Raw genomic sequence first — 22406 nt, forward strand, 5'->3', positions numbered from 1 at the left:
TAAGGGATCTCTTCCCCTCGCCGGCACCTACAGACGAAATGATGGCTCCACCATACTAGCACTTCAGTGTAAGAGGTTTCACTCGGTGCTCCCAGCTGCATCTTCACTGAACTTTCAGAGGTTGAACTTTGTAAGACCTTCAGAGTGGCATGAGAGAACAGGATTTTACAGAGACTCTTGGTGGATCAGTTTAACGCAGCAGCTGGAATTGCTTGTTAAATCAGTTCTGTATAGGAAGAATTTGCCTTCAGAGGTTCTAATCATCTGGGACAACATGCATTGAAAGCCACCACTACAATGGCCAAGCCACATATCAGCAAAATGAATAAAAGGCTTGACTAGCCCTTTGCTGTGGATCATGTTGTGTGAACAAGGGAGAGCTGGTCCAAAGGTAAATTTAGTTGGTTCAGATGGGGAAACCTTGTTTCTGGTGTTGAATTGGGGAAAGATGTGTAAAGAAGTCTGGAGGCGTATGTGTTATGGTGTGGGGTATGTTCTCTGCAGTAGGAGTCAGGCCTCTCGTGTGGCTACATGGCGAGGTGAATGCTAATGTGTCTCACAACCTCCTTCAACATGTGGCTCCTTCCCAGCAAACATCACCCAATCCGTCAGCATTTTCATGCAAAACAATGTCCCTTACCATACTGCAAGTCAGAAGTAATTCCTCAAAGCTGAGAACATCGAGCGGAAGAAATAACAAGCCCAGAGTCCTGATCTGAACCCTATCAAAAATCTCTACAAGGTAACTGGCAACAAAGTTTTGATAAACACAATACAATTACTGAATTGTGGAATAAGATGGAAGATGAGTGGAACAAAATGAAGTCGGAGTAGAGGGTGAACCATGAAGGGCAGTGGCCTCAGGACAGCGCCCTGGAGGATGTGCGACAACTGCAGTGTCTGATTTATGACCTGATAGGGTAATGAAATGTTTTCTGCCAATGAGATACAAAGATAAGCAGTTGAGTGCTGCCCCACAAACTCCTAGGCTGTGGAGTCTCTGAGTCAAAATAGGGTGTGTATGTAAAATACACTCACAGGCCACTTTATGAGGTACACCTTAATAGTACTGGGTTCGACCCCCTTTTTAGCTTCTGAACTGCCTTAATGGCACAGATTCACCAAGATACTTGAAACATTCTTCAAAGACTTTGGTCTGTGTTTGGCATGATCGCATTATTCAGTTGCTGCAGATTTGTGGGCGACACCTTCATGATGTGAATCTCTCACTCCACTACATCCCATAGGTGTTCATTTGCATTGAAATCCGGTGACTGTGAAGATCACTTGAGTACAATGAGCTTATTGTCATAACATGGTGTTATCCTGCTTAAAGTAACCTTTAGAAACTGGGTATTGTGGTCATAAATGGATAGACACAGTCAGCAACAATTCTCTGGTAGGAAGTGGCATTTAAACAATGCTCAGTTGGTACTATGGAGTTTAAGGTACTAAGAAAATATCCCATATCCATTAACCCACCAGCCTAAATTGTTGATACAAGGCAGGATGGATCTATGCTTTTATGTTGGTAATGTGAAATTCTGATGTCTACCATCTGAATGTTGCAGCAGAAATCAAGATTCATCAGACCAGCCACCAGTTTTCCAATCTTCCATTGTCCAATTTTGGTAAGCCTATGTTCACTGTAACCTCAGTTTCCTTTTCTTAGCTGACAGGAGTGGCACCTCATGAGTTCTTCTGTTGTTTTAGCCCATCTGCTTCAAGGTTCAACAGGTCATTCATTCAGAGATGTTCTTCTGCATACCTTGGTTGCAAGGAGTGTTTGAGTTACTATTGAACCAAGCTTGAACCAGTCTGGTCATTCGTCTTTGACCTCTGCCATCAACAAGGCATTTTCACTCAACTTCCAGTGAATGATGGTTATTTATTTCTTTTTCAGCCATTCTTTGTAAACCCTAGAGATGTTTGTGTGAGAGGATCACATAAGATTAGCCATTTCTGTTTCTGAAATGATCATACCATGCCATGTTCAGTCACTTAAATCACCTTTCCTCCCATTTATGGAGTTTGACGTGACCATCAGCTGAAGCTCCTGACCTGTATCCGAATGATTTTGGACATTGTACAGTACCAGTCAGTTTCGTACAGGCCAAGCTGCCTACAGGCCAAGCTGCCTAAGGAGAGCGATAGAGGGTCGCATTACAGAACTTCACCACCTGACCTAGCTAGAGTAGAAATGGTTTTGGAGGAGTCTGACCAGAGTTAAAGAAAAGCAACCAATGAGAGTTCAGTCAATGTGGGAACCCCTTAAGGACAACAGGAAAAGTATCTCAGGAGGCTAACTCATGAAACTAGCATAGATGAGAAGATAAGGCCAGCCGGTTCCTGGAACAATTAGGGTTAAGGGTCTTGCTGAAGGGCCCAATGGCAGGATCACTCTATTGACGGAGAAATTTGAACCAGCAACCATTTGAGTCCCAAAACACAGATCCCCCCCCCAACAAATTGATGATTAATACTCTTTGGTCAGTGCATAATTCCATGTTATTCTGCAGTTTTATGTCTTAATACAGCAATTATTTTACAAAATAGTGTAATAGTAAAAAAAAAAAAAGTAAACTTTTGAATGGTACTGTACATTACTGAAGCATCTTGGGGGGGGGGGGCATTTTTTATGAGCTGACCACCCGTGTATGAGCTGACCACACTCTCAAGTTTCTCACCCTTTGAGATTGGGATCTCATAGATGGTCAGAGGCCACATGGGGCATGGTAATAGCTCAAATTGAAGGCACCAAAGTCTCATTCTGCCTGGAAACATAGTCATGTTGATACACTTCAGTCCCCGTATGCTTTCCTGCCTAAGGTGGTCCACTTGTTTGGTGTCCTTGAGGGTTACATCATACCAACGTCCGAGACTCTTTACTGGCTTCTCTGACACTGTTGGTATGGGTTCTTCGTCGACATAATACCGGTGATCCACCAGCCTTCCCTTAACGACTGATATGCTCCTGGACTTGCTCGGCTTTATTTCCATTCGAGCCCACTGGATGTTCTCTTGCAGCTTGATCAACAGTTGTTTGGCACATGCCTTGGTTGTGGTGAGTATGGTCATGTCATCCACACTAATGGTAGGGAGATGAAGACCAGTTTTGAGCTTAGGCCCCCCAGCCACCCACCGAGAGGCTCGGTTAATGATCTCCATCGTCATTGTGAAGACGAGAGGTGAGACTGGGCACCCTGCCATTATTCCTCTTTCTATCCGTTATTCTGGTTTCTCCTAGTATTTGAAGCCTTAAGTATTTAATAGCCCTCACCTGTTACTTGTTCCTAACCCTAGTGTTTGAATTGTTTTGGCCTGCACCTGTCCCTCATGTAGCCCTCATCTGTGCATTTAAGTGCCTGTCCTCATTCTGTTCATTAGTTAGTCATTGGAGTTTCCCCTTGTGCTGCTGTTTTTTTTCCTGTGTTGCTCCGTACTTTAGTTCAGTGTTTTCTCCCACTTGCCAGTGTTTTAGACCCCTCGTCTCTTGTTTTCTTGTCTGGTCTTCTAATTAAATCCTTTCTGCCTGAGAGCTATTTCATGAATTGTCCCTTCATCTATCACTCTGCTGCTCAGTAACAGAATGACTAACTCTGACCTGACGATCCCAAGGCTCTACCCAGACTCTCTCATGCTGGGATCTGCATTCCTTGCACCCTCACCTGACCCGACAATGCTTGACTTAGAGCACTGGCCCTTGGATTCGGTTCTGGCCCGAGACCTAGAGTTCCGTAGCCCCAGATATATACCCACTGGTATATTTTTGGCCAGCACATGTCACTGGCAATTCTTGTGTTCTCAGCTCCAAGTGTTTCCCTGTTCCTCTGGCTCCCGCATGGTTTAATTGGCTAAGACTCTCCTCTTGTCATGGGTTTGAGGGCAGCCATACCATGTTTGTGCATAGTGTGGTTGTTCTTTCATATTTGGTTCTTGGCTTATTCCTGTTATGTACTGGTGCCTAACTCCCTGCATTAGTTCATGGCTTCTACTTACCTGCCATTGTTTTTAGATCCCTTGTGGTCTCTTTTATTGTTTGTTTCTTTGGTTTTCTAATGTACTGTATAAGCGCTTCTGCCTTAGAGCCCCTTCGTGGATCATGTCCTCGTCTTTCACCATGCCGGTGCAGAAAACATATTGAAAAGTGTTCACGAAATCAAATTGATGCTAATCAGTCATTCTGAATCATTTGAAGATTTACTGATTGGTTGATTACTTGGCTGATTGAAATATGTAAATACGAATATCTGGTCATTCAACTTCCAGTAAGAGAACTGGTCAACTGGGAAAAGGAAATGTGAGGACTTTGATACGTTCAATAAAAGTAAAATGATTAACTGGCTCCTGTGTACTTTTGAGTGTCACAATGCCAATGGGTTGCTGCCCTCCTGGATTTAAAAGGGCGCCATATCCATCTGCTCTCCAGTTCTGCTTGGAAATGGTACCACTGGTTATTCTCAGCTTTTTATTGGCCTCTGTTTCTTCTGCTGTTATCAAGAGGGACGTTCAGAAGGTAAGATCCTTACCAGGATAAAGAGTTCTAATTGAATAGATAAAAACACCAAATAAACAAAAAGTAGTTAAATGACAGTTTCAGTGTCTTAACCTTTTAAAAACTATATCCTCAACAAATGAACAAACAAATGATAGAAGAGTATCTCTTCAAAGTATTGTGGACTTTACAGTACAGGATTCATTGAGCTTCTTTTCTTGAGCGAGAAGTCTTCTTTCTTAAACACTTGGATTAAAAACTATCTTTGCAGCTGATTCAAAGACTGTGGTTTCTGGGGATCCTTTAAAACATCTTTCTGAGCTAGGAAAAGAAGTAGTTTTGCAGCAGCATGTGATATTATAATTAAGCATACAAACAGAACTCTTGGGGTCAGTTCTGCTTATTGCCCAATAGACTTTATTTGCTTCACATCTCTGAAGCAACTCAGCAGGGATCGATGGTAACCTAGTGCTCTAGTGTGTTGCACAATTGGGAGTCAAAGTCCTTTACTGAGGCCTCCAATATTTTGATCTGGTGGTCAGCCTCTCAAAACCTGTGAACATAAAAACCACGCATGCAGGTTCGCTTGCGAGCAGAAAACTCATCCTCTCTATGCACTTGCGTCGGCACAACACTCACTCGCTCGCCGATTAAATTAGTCTCAAAACCCGAACCATGCGTGTGTATGTACTCTTGAGCAGAAATATGTCAATTTGGAATAGTGTCAAGAACAAGTCACCAAGATGCAGTGGCGAAACTACAATAACTTGTATTTTATGTACAGTACTGGACTGAATTATAGCATATTTGAATTATACACAGTTCAGCAATTTAATTTGTGCAGTACTGTAATACTAGAAGTGTTGGAAATAGCTATACTGTATTTCCTGCTAAACTGTATTATGTGAAGCTAGCCAGTAGGATGAAAGCTTTAATGGTAGATAAACAAAAGTAGTTTATTAGTAGTTTATCCGTATCTCAGACTTTGAATGATATCCTTAACAAATGAACATCAATATGGCTCTATTTGTTTATATTCTTCTCAGTTAAGTACAAATATACTGTTGAGCTGGGTTGCACCAACTGGAATAAATTAAGATTTATCTACTAATTCTGTTGCACCAAACTTTAAACCTAGTTTAAATTTAGTTTACATTTAATCCTGGTTAAATCTAAACCTTTGGTAGTCTGAGTTTAATTTCCACTTAAACCTAGATTAAATTGCATATACATCTTTCCTTCTCAAGTTCAACAATTTCCTGGTAAGAGGAAAGCTTTGTACGCTCTTCAGCCAGAGGTCCCACAGGTTGTGTTGCTGCTTCCATGCACTTATCTGGCTTCACTGCCTCCAGGAGTCTCAGCTATACAGAAAAAAAACAAATAACATTGAATACACTTAAATATGATGGCTACCTACAGCTGAATGTACATTCACCACACTTTTATTCAGATTATTTTGAAGTTCAGTAATATACAGTAGGAAACAACATATTTAATAACACATTCCAGGCTACTACAGAAAACATAATAAATATAATTTTAACACCTGCGTGGTGCACTTCAAATCAATTACATTGTGAATACATTTTATTACTCAATTGTTGCAATTAATGCAGTGATATGGGGAACCAGCAATTATGAAAACCTGTTAAAATTATTCTAATCATAGCAATCATACTTACTTGTGAGTCAGTGCAGTAAGTAATAATAAATCTATCGATTCACAAAAATTGTAGCAGTGATCGATTAGGAGTTGGTAAACTTTAGTAGTAGTAACTTACTGTGGTCTGTAGCTTTGTCCAGTACGCCGTCATCATCATAGGGGTTGGAGAGGGGAGAAATCTGCTGCGGAATCATATCGATGATTTTTTTTTTGACGGCAGGTTACTTGTGGCGGTCCTCCACCAGTCTGAATCTTTCCCTGCCTGACTTCTGCCGCATCTTTTTTAGCTTTTGCCTTTAGGTTTTTCCAGCATGCTATAAGTTGAATCTTGTCCCTCATCTCCTTAATGCCATTAGATCACTCCGTTAATACCTCCCAGGCATCGTCTTTTTCGTCCACTGTTCTGCTGTCAGTTTGCTTTTCCTCAGTTACTGCCCCAAACTCTTCCATTAGCTCAGTTAGCAAAATCTTTTCAAATGATGAAAACTTTGAACTCCTTTTCCATGCCATATTATGGTTTAAGTTTTAGGTTATAACGTAAAACATGACTTTTCATGACTTCTGCCGCTTTTTTTTCTCCTCTTTGTCTATGTGTTTTAACACACAGAATATGTGTGGAGTATACGTTAACGTCAACAACATGTAGTTAACGTGTTGTTAATGCACATTCTACATGTATTCTGCGAGTTAAAATTCAAGTGTTTTTGAGCCATTCAGCCACTGGTTCCGTTTGAAGAGGTGAGTGTCCTTGACTGCTGAGAACCATTTCTGTAGACACAGGTGATGCCTACCACTATTTCACATGCTAGGCATTCTCGTATTTCTTAGTCATTTTCTTCAATTTTTTTGTGGAGCCTATAAAATTAAATCTTTGGATTGCAGTTTTGTATATCATTATTATAATTATTAGTATTATTATTATTATCGTGACATTCTCATCAATATACAGTTGCCTCATTTTACTCCACTACTGCCTTATTGGTAAAGAAGCACATTACTGGATATTCTAGCTTCAATCAAACTTATTCACGCTGCTACAAATTCAATCAAATGTCCATGCAATTTTACTTTCGTATTGTAGCACTGGCGGAGTGCATGTCCCAGCATGCCCAATGTGTAATTGTAAATAGCCCCTGTCTGTAATTGTATACAGCCCTTGTTGTATTGTGGTTGTTGTTAATGGTTGCATTTCCCTGTTATGGCATGTGTATCGTGTGTACCCTGTACGATTCCTGCATGTTTTTAGCCAGTGTAAATCTCACGCCATGTGTGCACCTTACAGTTCAGAGTCTAATATTCTGTGTTCCTTCTAGTGATGTGGTTATCCATTACTTTTGAGTAATCAGTACTACCAAGTACTCGGCAGTCCAGTATTCGTTACTTAATACTCATTACCCAAAACTCATTACTACTTGGGTTGGCTATGCATACAATAGTTTGTAAGCCTATAGCACTTAGCAGCGTCGCATTAGTGTGGGTTATTTGACACATAATGCTATTGCTGGTTGTAAAAGCTGCAATCAAGACTGCTTTCTCAAAATTGAGAGCCTATATATAAAACTATGGCCTACTGTGTCACAGTGACAGTGAGCACGATGGGAAGGGAAGCACGGGAGTCCGGAAATAAAGGGGTAAACTCTGGCTTTATTGGAGGGATGAAACAAGCAGGAGTACAGAATAACATCACACAGGGATTCCACACAAGGTTAATGAGGGGGCGTGGCACACAGGAAGAGCAGCACGATCGGGGCATGACATACTGAATAAAGATTATAAGAAAGAAAAATCTGAATGTTGTCATTTCTTTTATGAATATTTATGCAATAGATCTATTCTAACAGTTACGTAAATATATAGGGTTACCTGGCAGTCAGTCAACTCAAAAGTCAATGTGCTTTTAAGCTGCTATTAGTTATTTATCATACAGTTTTGAACAAAGATTGTGGTTCTTGTTAAGGAACATGATCATTTTCACTTTTTCAGCTGACAGCCGACTATGTCTCTCGTTAATTAGCTGGCCACTCTTAGAAAATATCCGTTCACTGGGCACAGACATCGCAACAATGCGCAGCCATCCGCCATAAAATTTGTTTGGGCATAGACACCTGCCTGTCTGCATTATGCCGCTGTCGTTATAGTCCTACAGTGTCACTATAGACAAGAGTTATAAGGAATGTAGAATAAAAATGAATTAAAAAAATTAAGCTGTAAGCATGTCTCATTTGCTGCTGGTTGATGGATTGAAGCTGATGCAGGTCCGGATGTTGATGCTGCATTTGATAACATCTGTGTCAGTGTTGCAGTGACGTTTCTGTGTACGTTGATGCAGTTGGCTTCATTATCAAACCCTTTTTTTTTTTTTAATTGTTGGTCCAAAAATGTTACCTTTGCAAGCTTGTCGTTGCTTTCATATGGCCCAAATCTCTTCTGTAATCCATTGCTAAATGTCTTGCTTAAACCTTGGGCGATCGTAGTTTTGAGGGTAGCCTTTATTTTATTGTGGGCTGACATCAACCCATGCATCACAACAATGACCTTTGATATTGTCACGTTCTGTTCTGCACTCATTTCTGTTGTTACCACCTGAAATGGTCGTAATACAGTACATACTTCCTTCAGTGCTGCCCATTCATCAACAGTCAGAGGAGTGACTGGAGTAAGTAGTATTGCAATAGCAGTGTTCAATGGTTCCTGGACCTCACAAGCACACTTACACATGTAATAAGTTGAGTTCCACATAGTTACAACATCATTCTTTAATTTCAGTATGGTGCTGTTTGGCTGCATTTGCTCCTGCAGTGCTCTAATCTTGTCTGCAGCCAACGTACTTCGACAAAAATGTTCTTTGATGGCTTTGACCTTGGTCTTAAGGTTTTGTAAGCCATTGGCAGCATTCTGGACTATAAGATTTTGAGTTTGCGCATAGCATGGAACGTGTGATAATTCAGCTTTAGTGACAACTGCAACTTGGTTTGGTGCATTACCACAGCAACAACTTTGCCAGTTAGGTTCCATGCACTGATAAAACGTTTCAACTCATCACTCAGATTGTCGGCAGCATGACGATCAGTGTATTTTAGTAATTCCAGCAAATATGACCCAATTTCAAAATTGCAGATGTTTTGCACACAAATGTTTCCCTAAATCTAACGTGGATCCACCTTAGTAGGAGATCTGCTGCCCACATATATTGCATTTTGCTTTCATAGCTCCCGGGATGATTGTAGAGTGCAGTCACAAATTACTACGCTTTTTCACCAGTTGAGATTGAGACATGATGATTATCAACAACAAACAACTAAACTAATACTATAGGCTTCCAGTAGCAAAAATATTTTACGCTGTACACTACTTTTATAGTGTACAAATAATAATATTGTATAACATTTCATAAATGTCCACGCACTGCTTTCAGACTCAGAGAGAGAGAGGCCTATATATAGGCCTAGAATAATTCAGCTGACTTTCTGCACGATGAGAGTGAATACATAAGACTGATGCAATCGACTTGCCTAATTCTGTTGGTTAGTCGGTAAAGGAAATGGATATCGGTACTGCAATCGGTAGTCATTCAATAGTTGACAATATCATTACTCGGTATTTTCAGTTAGGTAGTGGAAACGGGTTTATCGAATGATTACTCAAGATGGCTGAAGCCTGGAGGCAAGTCTCAGGCTACACAGAACCCGCTTGCTAACCCTAGTTCCCCCTTCATCAGCTTCAGCATCACGTTAAGTTCAAGGGAAAATCCTTAGTCACAGACCGCTACATTAACATGTGTGCAGGTTCTGAGATGCCATAGCCCTTGCTCACATAGAATCAAGGGCGGAAGAAATGACAATTCAGGGGTAGCTGTGACCATGATAAGCCATTAGATGTCCTCAGTGTCACCTTCTAGGATGTTCTGCAAATCAACTGAAATATTCTGTACTCTGATTTAAACAGAAACAGAATACCAGCATCAGTAGGATTTGTTTTGTTGTCTGTTACAGATAAGAGAATGCATTGTAGGGAAATGCCTGTTTGTATTCAGAAAACACTAGGACCAGTTGCAGGGAATTGATTTTTTTTGGCCTAACACTGCTGACTTGACACGTCTTTTCTCTTCTATTGCAGGATGATGGCATTGACATCTACAGCTTCCACATTAAGTCTATGGTCCAAAGTCGCTATGCCATGACTGTCATCACCAGCAGAGTGGCTAACCTGGCCAATGAGTCTCATGAGGTGAACTTCCATGTGGAAATACCCAAAAATGCCTTCATCAGCAAGTTTAGCATGTGAGTCTGGACTAAAGCAGATCGTAGATCCCCCTTTTAATCACAATATTTTATTATTTACAAGTATCTTTTGCTATTTAAAAAAAAAAATCCTTATTCCATTTTTCAAATTAATCATTCTGTTGCTTCACAGAACTTTTATTCCTGCTGGGTGGGGATGTGACATGTGTAGACAGGCTATGTTTTTAACTCTTATAACTGTGTGGTTCAGGACCATTGATGGCAAAATCTACGATGGGGTTGTGAAGGAGAAGGCAGAGGCTCAGCAGCAATATGACCAGGCTGTCCAACGTGGCCAAAGTGCTGGACTTGTCAGGTTAGGAGGACATCTGCCTCAGCTCACATGCTCACATTCAGTGTAAAAGATATCACATTACACAATGAACTCGCATGGCTTATTGTACTGCCTAGATGGGGAGTGCGTACGGTTTAGGAACTGGTCTGCTGTGGTTGTACTCAAAAAGGGTTTGACAGAATTTTTCAAACAAAAGAAATTGTATGAATGACTAGTTGGAACGTTTTACATTTTGAGACAGATTACAGATCTTATATACTAGATTTTTTTGCTCGAAAAGTATTCAGCAGATCTTTTTTTGCTTGAAACAACATGTGCAGATCTTGCAAATATGTGACCCTCCAGCACAAAACTGTACAATTGGGTCAAAAATTAGGATTATGTTATCAAATGAAAGAGCACAAAAAATCCTCAAAAAATATCTAAAAATACGGCCATGCGACTTCCGTACGGTTTTGTGCTGGAGGGTCACATATGATTACATTAAGACAAATATATGTGCCAGGGTGCTGGATAAAGGTGCTGCACTCAAGCCCGAGCTTCACCCTGAACTGTGCATATACTGTAAGTGTGCGGTGTATTTCTGAAAAGGAGAGCGATTAACCAGGTTGTACCATTCAGAACAAGAGTGTAGCCAACAGGCAAGATTCAGTTGTTCACTAGTACTCCTTGATGGTTTGTGGACAAGAAATTGGTATACTACAAGTGAAAGAGCCAAGACTTAAAAATACTTGAATTTGTTACTCAGGAGGAGCCACAGGTTTTTTTATTTTATGTACTTTTTGTACAAAATCGTGCACAAATTTAGTTTGCTGTACCCACAAAATACTAAATCAAGCTCAAAACATAGTTTTTGTCTCTTAAGAAAAGTACAAGAGAATAAATTTGAAATATTATGCGTTCGAGATTCAAGGTTACTTTGTCATCAGCAGCTTTAAACATAGTAAAATATTAACACTTTTCTGTGTGTATTTTAGTGCGGTTGGACGTACACTTGAGGAGTTCAAAACCTCAGTGACGGTAGCAGCACACAGTAAAGTGACCTTTGAACTCACCTACGAGGAGCTCCTGAAACGTCGTTTGGGGCAGTACGAGCTTTTGATCAAAGCTAAGCCCACGCAGGCAGTCAAGGATTTCAAGGTACATAGGAGGAATGATGATATTCTAGCTATACCGCTATGGCATAGTGTTATCACGAGCCTCTTGGTCTGTGTCACAGTAACTGTGGTTTTGATCCATATCCCCTGTGTGGCAGATTGAAGTGCAGATACGTGAGCGGCAAGGGATTCGTTTCCTGGACACCCGTGGAAAACTTATCTCCAAAGAGCTAGACAAGGTCACTAGGATCTCACAGTCAGACGACGAGGTAATGTTCAAAGAGCTTGTAATATTTCTAAACATTATACCCTAAACTGATACTCAGCTCTTTTTAATTCTCCACTTTCAATGGCAGATAACATATCTTATGCCTTCACCATATTTTAACGTGCTGTGAGACCATCCATCTATCCTCTACTGCTTTTCCGGGTTGGGTCGCGGGGGCAGCAGGGAAACCCAGACTTCCCTCTCCCCGGCCACTTCATCCAGCTCCCCCGGGCGAATCCCGAAGCGTTCCCAGGCCAGCTGAGAGACATAGTATCGCCAGCTTGTTCTAGGTCTTCCCTGGGGCCTCCTCCCAGTGGAACATGCCCGAAACACTTCACCAGGGAGGCGTCCAGGAGGCATCCTGACCAGATGCCCAAGCCACCTCATCTGGCTCCTCTTGATGCGGAGGATCGAGCTCTACTCTAGTCCCTCCCGAATGACCGAGATTCTCACCCTATTTCTAAGGGAGAGACCAGCCACCCTGCAGAGGAAACCCATTTTGGCCGCTTGTATTCACGACCTTGTTCTTTCGGTCACTACCCATAGCTCATGACCATAGCTGAGGGTAGGAACGTAGATCAACTGGTAAATCGAGAGCTTTGCCTTTTAGCTCAGCTCCTTCTTCACCATGACAGACTAATGCAGTGCCTGCATCACTGCTAACGCCGCACCAATCCACCTGTCGATTTCCCGCTCCATCCTTCCCTCACTCGTGAACAAGACCCCGAGATACTTACTGTAAACTTCTCCACTTGGGGAAGGACTCCCTCCCCGACCCTGAGAGAGCACTTCACCCTTTTCTGGCTGAGGACCATGGTCTCAGATTTGGAGGAACCGATTTTCATCCCAGCCACTTCACACTCGGCTGCAAACTACCCCAGAGGAAATACTATGAAGGAAATACTGTAGGTGTGACAAGAAGCAGTGCTCTGCAGATTATACATCTACCTGTATACCTAACCTGTACTGTACATGCCTTCTGCCCTTCCCACCTCTCCCCTTCCCAGGCCACAGTGCAGTTTGCTCCCACAAAGCAGCAGCAACAACAGTGCCCAGGCTGTGAGACAAATGGACTCGATGGTGACCTGCTCATCGTCTATGATGTCAATAGACCCAAATCAAAGAGCGATTTTCAGGTAGGGGGGATTGACTGTATATATAAGGTAAGGTTGCCAAGTAGGGCACTGAGTGGAAATAACTACTGCTGACCTTTTGTCTCAAGGGTTGCAGTAAATTTAGAAGCTTAATGGACCACTTATGGAGATGACTGATGAGGGAACATGACTGTTTAGCTACAAACATTTAATAGCTAGCAAGCCTTGTTAATTTAGGCTCAATAAAATGAAACACCAAAATGTCATTGATACGTACTGTACACGCAAGAATTGTTTTTGAAATGATTATTGGGAGCAACTTTTATCACCCTGTTCATGAAAGCACAGAGGACCATAGATCTCTGTGATATGAGAATATTCAATGCACGACTCAAATGTTGATCCCTCAGCTGGAATTTAAGATGTAATTCGTTGATGTTGGTGAAGCTGAATGTTTGGTAATATAATGGATTTTCCAAATAATACATGGATCTTTCTGGGGAGTCTGTTAGTTGCAAAGGTGTTTGGAAACCACTACTGTACTGTTTTTTGTCTGAAAATGTGCACAGTGAATGCAGCCAGACAGCTTGTTTGTATGTCTTAAATCAGGAAAATGGTAGATTTTCCTACGCTCTCCACAAAGCAGCCAAGGTCACTGTACCTCATTCTAGTATAGGCTATAATATTGGCACGGCTGGACTCTAAGTATCCAGTGATAATAATGGTATAGGGCAAACTCCAAGTGGATATTATGGGATTTGTAGGGAAGACTTATACTGTATGTGTGGTGAAAGAACAGCATTTGATGAGTCATTAGGCAGCACAGGATTAAATAGAGGCGGTTATTCAGTTACAGGGTGCGTTACATATAAGAGTGAAGAAGAGAGAATCTAACTAAAGTAAACACATAAACAGTGATACAGAATGATAAACAAAAAATACTTATGTTTCTCCTGGATTTTCTCTTTTAAAGTGTTCTTCTGTGTACTCCCCTACCCCACCCCTACTGGCTGATATTATCTTAGGTGCTCAAGGGATATTTTGTGCATTACTTTGCCCCAACGGATCTCCCCCGCATCCCTAAAAATGTGGTGTTCATCATCGACCGGAGTGGCTCTATGCACGGCGTAAAGATTAAACAGGTACAGGTACCATTTAATCGGTTTCCTTTTTGGTATATTGCTTGGACTAGAATTCCCTTGACTTGTCATATAATCTGCTCCTTCAGACTCGTGAGGCCCTGCTGAAGATCCTAGGAGATATCTCAGAAGAAGACCACTTTGGCCTTATCAGCTTTGACAATGCCATCTATAAATGGAAACCCAACCTGGTCCCGGCTACACCTGGAAACCTGGAGGCTGCACAGGCATTTGTGAGACAGATTACTGATCAGGGAGGTAAGAATCGTATATCTAGTCAAAGGTCCACATATCCTACCACTGAAATGATTTATGGAGTATTTGACCTCATTGTTTGTTTTAGATACATTTTATGTATATACCTCTTTTCAGAATCACAAAGACTCTTACATAGAATAAAGTAAAGAACAAAGTGTTATGATGCACTGAGATCACGACAGGAAGGGAAGCACTGGAATCCAGAAGTTAGGGTAAAACTCAGGATTTAATAGAGGAAAGACACAATGAGGGGCACGAACAGACATCAGCAATCCAAAAATTTCACCCCAACATGCAGGGTCCGAGCTAACCTGGGATGCGTTTCCCGAACAATGACGGAAGTTAGCATTAACGATGCATCGTACTACGTAAGTTGCTAACGTAGTTAACGACTATGGTTTTGGGAAACGCACCCCTGATAGGTAATGCTATCATTAGCATTGGTGGAGTTTGCAGCCTCTTGTGCCCTCTCAGCAGCAACAGGTGAGACTGTGGTGATCGCTGGAACTGAGACATCATCATGGCTAACTATTGATATGATGGCGGTGGAAGTATATGAAGTATTAAGTGTATTAAATGTCGATTCTTCAATGTCATGCTCTTTCTCACAGTGAGCTGAATATGAAGCATGAACATTATCGCTGGAGGTAGCGCCATCAATCGTTACATTATTAGATGCTAACAATTCATGACAGTGCTGTATTTCTTTATTATGTGGTTTACGCAATGATTCAGCAGCCTTGAAATATCCTGTCAATTTAGGGATCTTTTTTAGGAGTTTTTGCTCACGGTGTTCTCTCAGTCGTTGTGCTTTTCGTTTTTGTGCTCCACTATCATATTATCTTTCCACCATTTTATAACGTTACTATGCTGTGGTACGTAACGGTGAATGACACATCATTTGAACAGCATTTGACCTTATTACCTTTGCCATATCTACCTAACCAGCTGCTTCGTGTTTTATGTGCCGCCACACGTGGGGCCCCCAGGCTGCAGCCTATAAAGCCTTTTCTCGCACCTGCTGACACTGAAATTTGACTCATCTATGACACTTGCACTCTCATCTATCCTGTGTTCTATGTTCTAGTCACTCATGGACTTCGTCCATGTTTAGAAACATGTGAACAGTTTTCAGTCATTGTGTTTAAATTATAACTGCTGTGTGGCAGTTCTATTTAATTGTTGTGTGGCAGTTATATTTAATATTTGTGGCCAGTACTTTTATTTTGCATCTAAGTCCACCATGATGAAAAACGTGTTTGGGTGAATGAGAATGTTTTTAGGGTTTTGCAAAAATGGTGACTGAGATCTACAAATTATTTCTGTCTCTGTGAAAACTGTTTACAATTTTGTCAAATGAGTGATTGATTCAATAAATGAATTTTGGTAATTGACAGTCTCATTTAAAGATTGTGGTCTGGTGTCTTAGCAATTCAGAAAAACTGTATTTAAAATCTTCATTTCCTCCTCAGCCACAGATATAAACAACGCAGTGCTGGAAGGAGTGAGGATGCTGAACAACCTGGCTGAGAGCCATGACACCAAAGACAGCACCTCCATTCTCATTCTTCTCACAGACGGAGACCCCACTTCAGGTACATCAAATTATTTCATGTAGACCATTTTTTTGCATATTTTTCTATCACAATGAAAAATGCATGCAGTTTCTTAGGAAATCAAAGATGGCTTCTGGGAGACTGACATTCATAATCATTGGTCATCTCTTCACTGACATACACAAGTGCTGACTCACTGCCATGTAATTAGAGCGTGAAGGTGCTCTGTGATATTGCACTGTCTCACAGCATATAGCTGTAGTCAGAAGGAACTCGCAGTTGGGAGGCTCTCTGGGGAATATCTATCTTCTAATATTCATCTTTTGGCCAGTTATCCTTGTCATGGTCACTAAGGGGATCTGGAGAATATCTTAGACAGTATAAGACACAGGGCTGGCATACAGCCTGAATGGTATGCCAGGAAGTGTGTATTATTTTGATTATACAATTAGGCCAAATGCAACACCATAACCATATAGTTGAGGCAAAGTTCATGTGTAGCTTGAACGCTGTAAGGAAAGATATATTTATGATTACATGTAAAGTCTTGTGAAATTCAGAGGTATGAAGCCAAAGACAAGTTTCTCTATCCCCATAGGTGTAACCAATCTAGACAGTATTCAGGCCAATGTTAAGGAAGCCATAGGCAAGAGGTACTCGCTTTACTGCCTGGGATTTGGCTTTGATGTAAATTATGAGTTTCTGGAGAAGATGGCACTGCAGAACAGTGGTGTAGCCCGAAGAATTTACCCCGACTCGGATGCCGATCTGCAATTGCAGGTATGATCTTTGGGAATACCTGAGTACGTGGAGGAGTCCATGAGCACAGATGTCTTTCTTGATGAATATTGTTTTTCTTTGATTCTTAAGGGCTTTTATGAGGAAGTAGCTACACCTCTACTGTTGGATGTCCAACTGAGCTACACAGGTGTGTCCAACCTTACTCAGTCCAACTTCAGTCAGTACTACAATGGCACAGAGATTGTGGTTGCAGGACAAATCTCTGACAACGACTTGGAAACCCTCACGGGAACAATCACGGCTCGTTCGGTGAGAACACTTCTATTTATGCAGTATTTATTCATCCTGATTATAATCTTCTGGAAGTTTAGCAAAATGTCTACTTTTTCCATACAATCTTCAATATAACATTTCGTCTACTAGTCACAAATTTGTTTGATGCTGCAGTAAGTATGTATACAAATTAATTAACCCGACTTCAATGCAATAAAGTACATTTAGTGCACATTGTAGATGTTCTGTGACTATTTTAGTGCAGTTGTAACCTGCAGGTTGTGCTTACAGAAAAACAATGAAGTAACGTACCAAGATGTGTCAGTTAAGGAGGAGAACCTCTTGGACATCTACATCTTTGAGATGTACATCCAGAGGCTCTGGGCATATCTTACAGTAAAACAACTATTACAGAAGGAGTAAGTATACTGTGTTTGAGTGCTTCTTCCTTCTTTTGAGTGATATGTAAGTATACTGTGTTTGAGTACTTGTTCCTTTGTATGATGTGTAAGTATGCTGTGTTTAAGTGCTTGTCCCTTTCTTTGTGCGATGTGTAAGTATACTATTTTTGAGTACTTGTTCCTTTGTATGATGTGTAAATATGCTGTGTTTGAGTGCTTGTCCCTTTCTTTGTGCGATGTGTAAGTATACTGTGTTTGAGTACTTGTTCCTTTGTATGATGTGTAAGTATGCTGTGTTTGAGTGCTTGTCCCTTTCTTTGTGCTATGTTTAAGTATACTATTTTTGAGTACTTGTTCCTTTGTATGATGTGTAAGTATGCTGTGTTTGAGTGCTTGTCCCTTTCTTTGTGCAATGTGTAAGTATACTATTTTTGAGTACTTGTTCCTTTGAATGATGTGTAAGTATGCTGTGTTTGAGTGCTTGTCCCTTTCTTTGTGCGATGTGTAAGTATAATGTGTTTGTTTACTTGTTCCTTTGTATGATGTGTAAGTATGCTGTGTTTGAGTGCTTGTCCCTTTCTTTGTGCGATGTGTAAGTATAATGTGTTTGTTTACTTGTTCCTTTGTATGATGTGTAAGTATGCTGTGTTTGAGTGCTTGTCACTTTCTTTGTGTGATGTGTATATGCATGCACATTTCTCATTTCTCCTGTGCTTATGTATCTGTCCCACAGGGTTTTGCTGGGACAGAGTGAGAAGGAGGCACTCAGAAAGCAGGCCCTCGATCTTTCTCTTAAGTACAGCTTTGTGACCCCACTGACCTCAATGGTAGTTACTAAGCCAGAGGGTGAAGACTCCCAGGTGCTCCACAAACCCAAGGAGGGAAAGCCTGACCACAGAGGTAAATTTGGCAGTGCAACACTTTCCACTTAACCAGTCATTCCTCTTACAAGAAGGAAGTTCACTAAATATATACATCCAGAGCATGAAAAGAGAAGAATGATTATTGGTATAGAATGCAAACTTTGGATTCTATAAAGGAAAGTGACACCTGGATAAGAGCAGGGCTACATACTGTATGGTTATGAGACCTGTCCACTGCAGACTCTCTCTCTTTTTCTTTTGCACAATAATTAAAAATCATTTTTTAAACATTCCAGACACATTTTGAGACAGAACGCACCAAAATTGAGACAGCACTTTGCTGGGGTGGGCCGGTCTGATGTTTGAGCTGCGAGGGCCAGTGTTCTCTTTTTTCCTTCTTTTCCTTTTTGATCATGTGCGCTGCTCCCGTCACACGTCAGTGGTGTTTGAAAGATGGGAAGTAGGAAGAGCAAAGGCGGCGCGGAGAAGGCTAGCGTTAAATAGAGGAAAGCTCTAGAAACAGGCGCAGCTGAATGTGCAGAAACTGCCAACTTTTCTGCTACAACGAGCTCGCGGTTTGTAACGTCAAATGAGGACGATGACACGGGTTAGGCAAGATGTTGCACTTTGCCTGCAAACTACCGTTCAAGTTAATTATCAAGTCAATGAATCGTGTGGCATTGTGGCATAAAATATAACATTATATGATTGTGTTATTGTTGTATGGTTGTATGGTTATAATTACATGATTTTAATAATAATAGGTTGTGATCTAAAGTGGGCCGGTCAGAGGCATGAAACTCCAGGGCTGAAAATGAGTTCCACTCCGGCCCTGCTACTATGGTTGTGTCATCCTGCAAACATTAAGATTTTTATCGACTTTTCTGCAGATATAATCATTTTTGTAAAGTAAAACAGGAGGGGTGAGAGAACGCAAGCCTTGGGGGGAGCCTGTGCTGATGGCCATAGGGAAAGATAGGTGGGGGCTTGGCCTTACATATTGCTTCCTACTTGTCAGTAAGACGGTAAATCCACTGAGAGATACTGGGGGTGCGGCTAGCGGAGTCAGCTTGTTGCGGAGAAATGATGGAATAATATTTCTGAAGGCTGAACTGAAGTCCACAAACAGGATCTTAACATGTGTTCCATATTTTCCATGTTGAACTTCTACTTTTTTCTATTTCTATTTTGCCCATGTTATGTATTCAGTAATTTCAGTGAACTAAAAATAATGTGATGAAAGGCGTACAAGAAATATACTGTTACATCATTTGTCTTTATTTTTCATGCAGACCCGAAATGCTCTTCAGAAAAACAATTATTGTATTTGTAATTATAAATATTTTTTTTTTTTAGGGGTGGCATGGTGGTGCAGTGGTTAGCACTGTTGCCTCACACCTCTGGGATCTGCGTTCGAGTCTCCGCCTGGGTCACATGTGTGTGGAGTTTGCATGTTCTCCCCATGTCGTTGGGGGGTTTTCTCCGGGTACTCCGGTTTCCCCCCACAGTCCAAAGACATGCTGAGGCTAATTGGACTTGCTAAATTGCCCGTGTGAGTGAATGGTGTGTGAGTGTGCCCTGTGATGGGTTGGTCCCCCATCCTGGGTTGTTCCCTGCCTCGTGCCCATTGCTTCCGGGATAGGCTCCGGACCCCCCGTGACCCAGTAGGATAAGCGGTTTGGAAAATGGATGGATGGATGATATATCAGGAAGCTAATGTTCGCATCAAATGTCAAATGTATCCATATGTCAGCATGTCTTTTTCTACCTAAAGCCAGCTGAGGCATAGACTAGGCATGGGTAGTATTTAATTGTTCATAAAATCCAGACATTATACCTTCTTATTGTCCTGATTGAAGCGGAACCGGGGAAGCAGGAAAGGGCAACAGGACTGGGATAAATAATCAGAAAACGGAGCACAACAGACATAAATACGCCAATGACAGAACTGGGGATACATACTCTGACGTGGACTTAAATACACAGGACTTACAGTAATGAAACAACAAGAAGCAGTTGATAACATCACAGTGATTTCACATGAGGTTAACGAGGAGGGCGTGGCACTCGAGAGGATCAGACGAGCAGGTCATGACAGTTATTTTGACAGTATCTTCAAGAGCAATGCTATTCTGGTCCAGTCTTGCCAAACTTTCAAAATACTACAGTATTCCTAAAGTACTACGGTCCACGTTATACGTTATTATCATCAACAAATAATTTTCATCATAGTTTTTGGCACTGAAATGAACACTGACTTCTTTAATCCCCCCTAAAAAAATAATATTCATCATTTTACTTTACAAAGTTTTTCTGCTTTACTTTCCTGAACTAACATTTTCTGTTTTTACCATTAATCTTTTCTCCATCGCCTCCACCATAACTCTCCTATTTTGTTTTTTCTCATTTCTTAGCTGAGTCTTTCTCTGTGAATTCCTGTCATGTGTTTGTTGTTCTGTTCTCCCCACAATTTATTTTTTTTCATAATAATTAAACATCCATTGTCCACTTTGTATTTAATTATGATTCATTTCTCATGTGTAACTTAGCAAATCTCTCTTGTTTGCAATGATTTATCTGCCCTCCCTCATGATTAAGGACCACAAGGTAAGTCAGTTTATACATATATAACATAAATATGAAGGACTACAGAATGATATATAAATATTGTATACATATATAATGTGAAAAATAAGGAATCTACTTGCTTTTCTCATTTCTTAGCTGAGTCTTTCTCTGTGAATTCCTGTCGTGTGTTTGTTGTTCTGTTCTCCCCACAATTTAATTTTTTTCCATAATAATTAAACATCCATTGTCCACTTTGTATGTAATTATGATTAATTTCTCATGTGTAACTTAGCAAATCTCTCTTTCTTGTTTGCAATGATTCATCTGCCCTCCCTCATGATTAAGGACCACAAGGTAAGTCAGTTTATACATATATAACATAAATATGAAGGACTACAGAATGATATATAAATATTGTATACATATACAATGTGAAAAATAAGGAATCTACTTGCTTTTCTCATTTCTTAGCTGAGTCTTTCTCTGTGAATTCCTGTTGTGTGTTTGTTGTTCTGCTCTCCCCACAATTTATTTTTTTTCCATAATAATTAAACATCGTGTGATGATTCATCTGCCCTCCCTCATGATTAAGGACCACAAGGTAAGTCAGTTTATACATATATAACATAAATATGAAGGACTACAGAATGATATATAAATATTGTATACATATACAATGTGAAAAATAAGGAATCTACTTGCTTTTCTCATTTCTTAGCTGAGTCTGTCTCTGTGAATTCCTGTTGTGTGTTTGTTGTTCTGCTCTCCCCACAATTTATTTTTTTTCCATAATAATTAAACATCCATTGTCCACTTTGTATGTAATTATGATTAATTTCTCATGTGTAACTTAGCAAATCTCTCTTTCTTGTTTGCAATGATTCTTCTACCCTCCCTCATGATTAAGGACCACAAGGTAAGTCAGTTTATACATATATAACATAAATATGAAGGACTACAGAATGATATATAAATATTGTATACATATATAATGTGAAAAATAAGGAATCAACTTTCTTTTGGCTCAGGTTTATCCTGTTATTGTTATAATGCATTCATTCTTATGTGAAATGTTTCTTGAATCGTGTTGATCCGAATTGTGTTGGTTAATTATTTATAACCATAGAGTAATGCCAGCCAAGTGAATCACAGTAGTAAATCCATATGCTATTATGACCCATATTTCAAGTTAAGTAAAGGGTAAATGCATTATACATTTTGAAACACTTGACTGATTCACTTGTCCTCCCTCATGATTAAGGACCACAAGGTGAGTCAGTTTTTACTCAGAATGGTTTATTCTGCCTTGGACTTAAGTGAACAAAGTGCATAGCTAGGCATTTTTGTTTTTCACTTAAGTGTATTCTCCCATCAGCTTAAGTCTGGGGTTTAAGTGCACTTAGGCGATTCACGCG

At 40.6% G+C, this 22406-nt stretch overlaps 1 protein-coding gene across 1 annotated transcript in view; it reads left to right on the forward strand.

The window, feature by feature from the left end:
- Nucleotides 1-4369: 4369 nt before the first annotated feature.
- The window catches only part of LOC125747027 (inter-alpha-trypsin inhibitor heavy chain H3-like), a 55679-nt gene continuing 37642 nt past the window's right edge, over nt 4370-22406 (forward strand). Inside the window, exons 1-13 of the mRNA XM_049021696.1 lie at nt 4370-4516; nt 10275-10438; nt 10650-10754; nt 11711-11873; nt 11989-12099; nt 13106-13234; nt 14218-14334; nt 14421-14589; nt 16062-16184; nt 16744-16925; nt 17016-17195; nt 17451-17578; nt 18294-18460. Of these exons, the coding sequence (XP_048877653.1) occupies nt 4370-4516; nt 10275-10438; nt 10650-10754; nt 11711-11873; nt 11989-12099; nt 13106-13234; nt 14218-14334; nt 14421-14589; nt 16062-16184; nt 16744-16925; nt 17016-17195; nt 17451-17578; nt 18294-18460 (1885 nt within the window). The remainder of the gene's footprint in view (nt 4517-10274; nt 10439-10649; nt 10755-11710; nt 11874-11988; nt 12100-13105; nt 13235-14217; nt 14335-14420; nt 14590-16061; nt 16185-16743; nt 16926-17015; nt 17196-17450; nt 17579-18293; nt 18461-22406) is intronic.

The sequence above is a fragment of the Brienomyrus brachyistius genome, chromosome 8 (genome assembly GCF_023856365.1).
Source record: "Brienomyrus brachyistius isolate T26 chromosome 8, BBRACH_0.4, whole genome shotgun sequence".
Taxonomy (NCBI): domain Eukaryota; kingdom Metazoa; phylum Chordata; class Actinopteri; order Osteoglossiformes; family Mormyridae; genus Brienomyrus; species Brienomyrus brachyistius.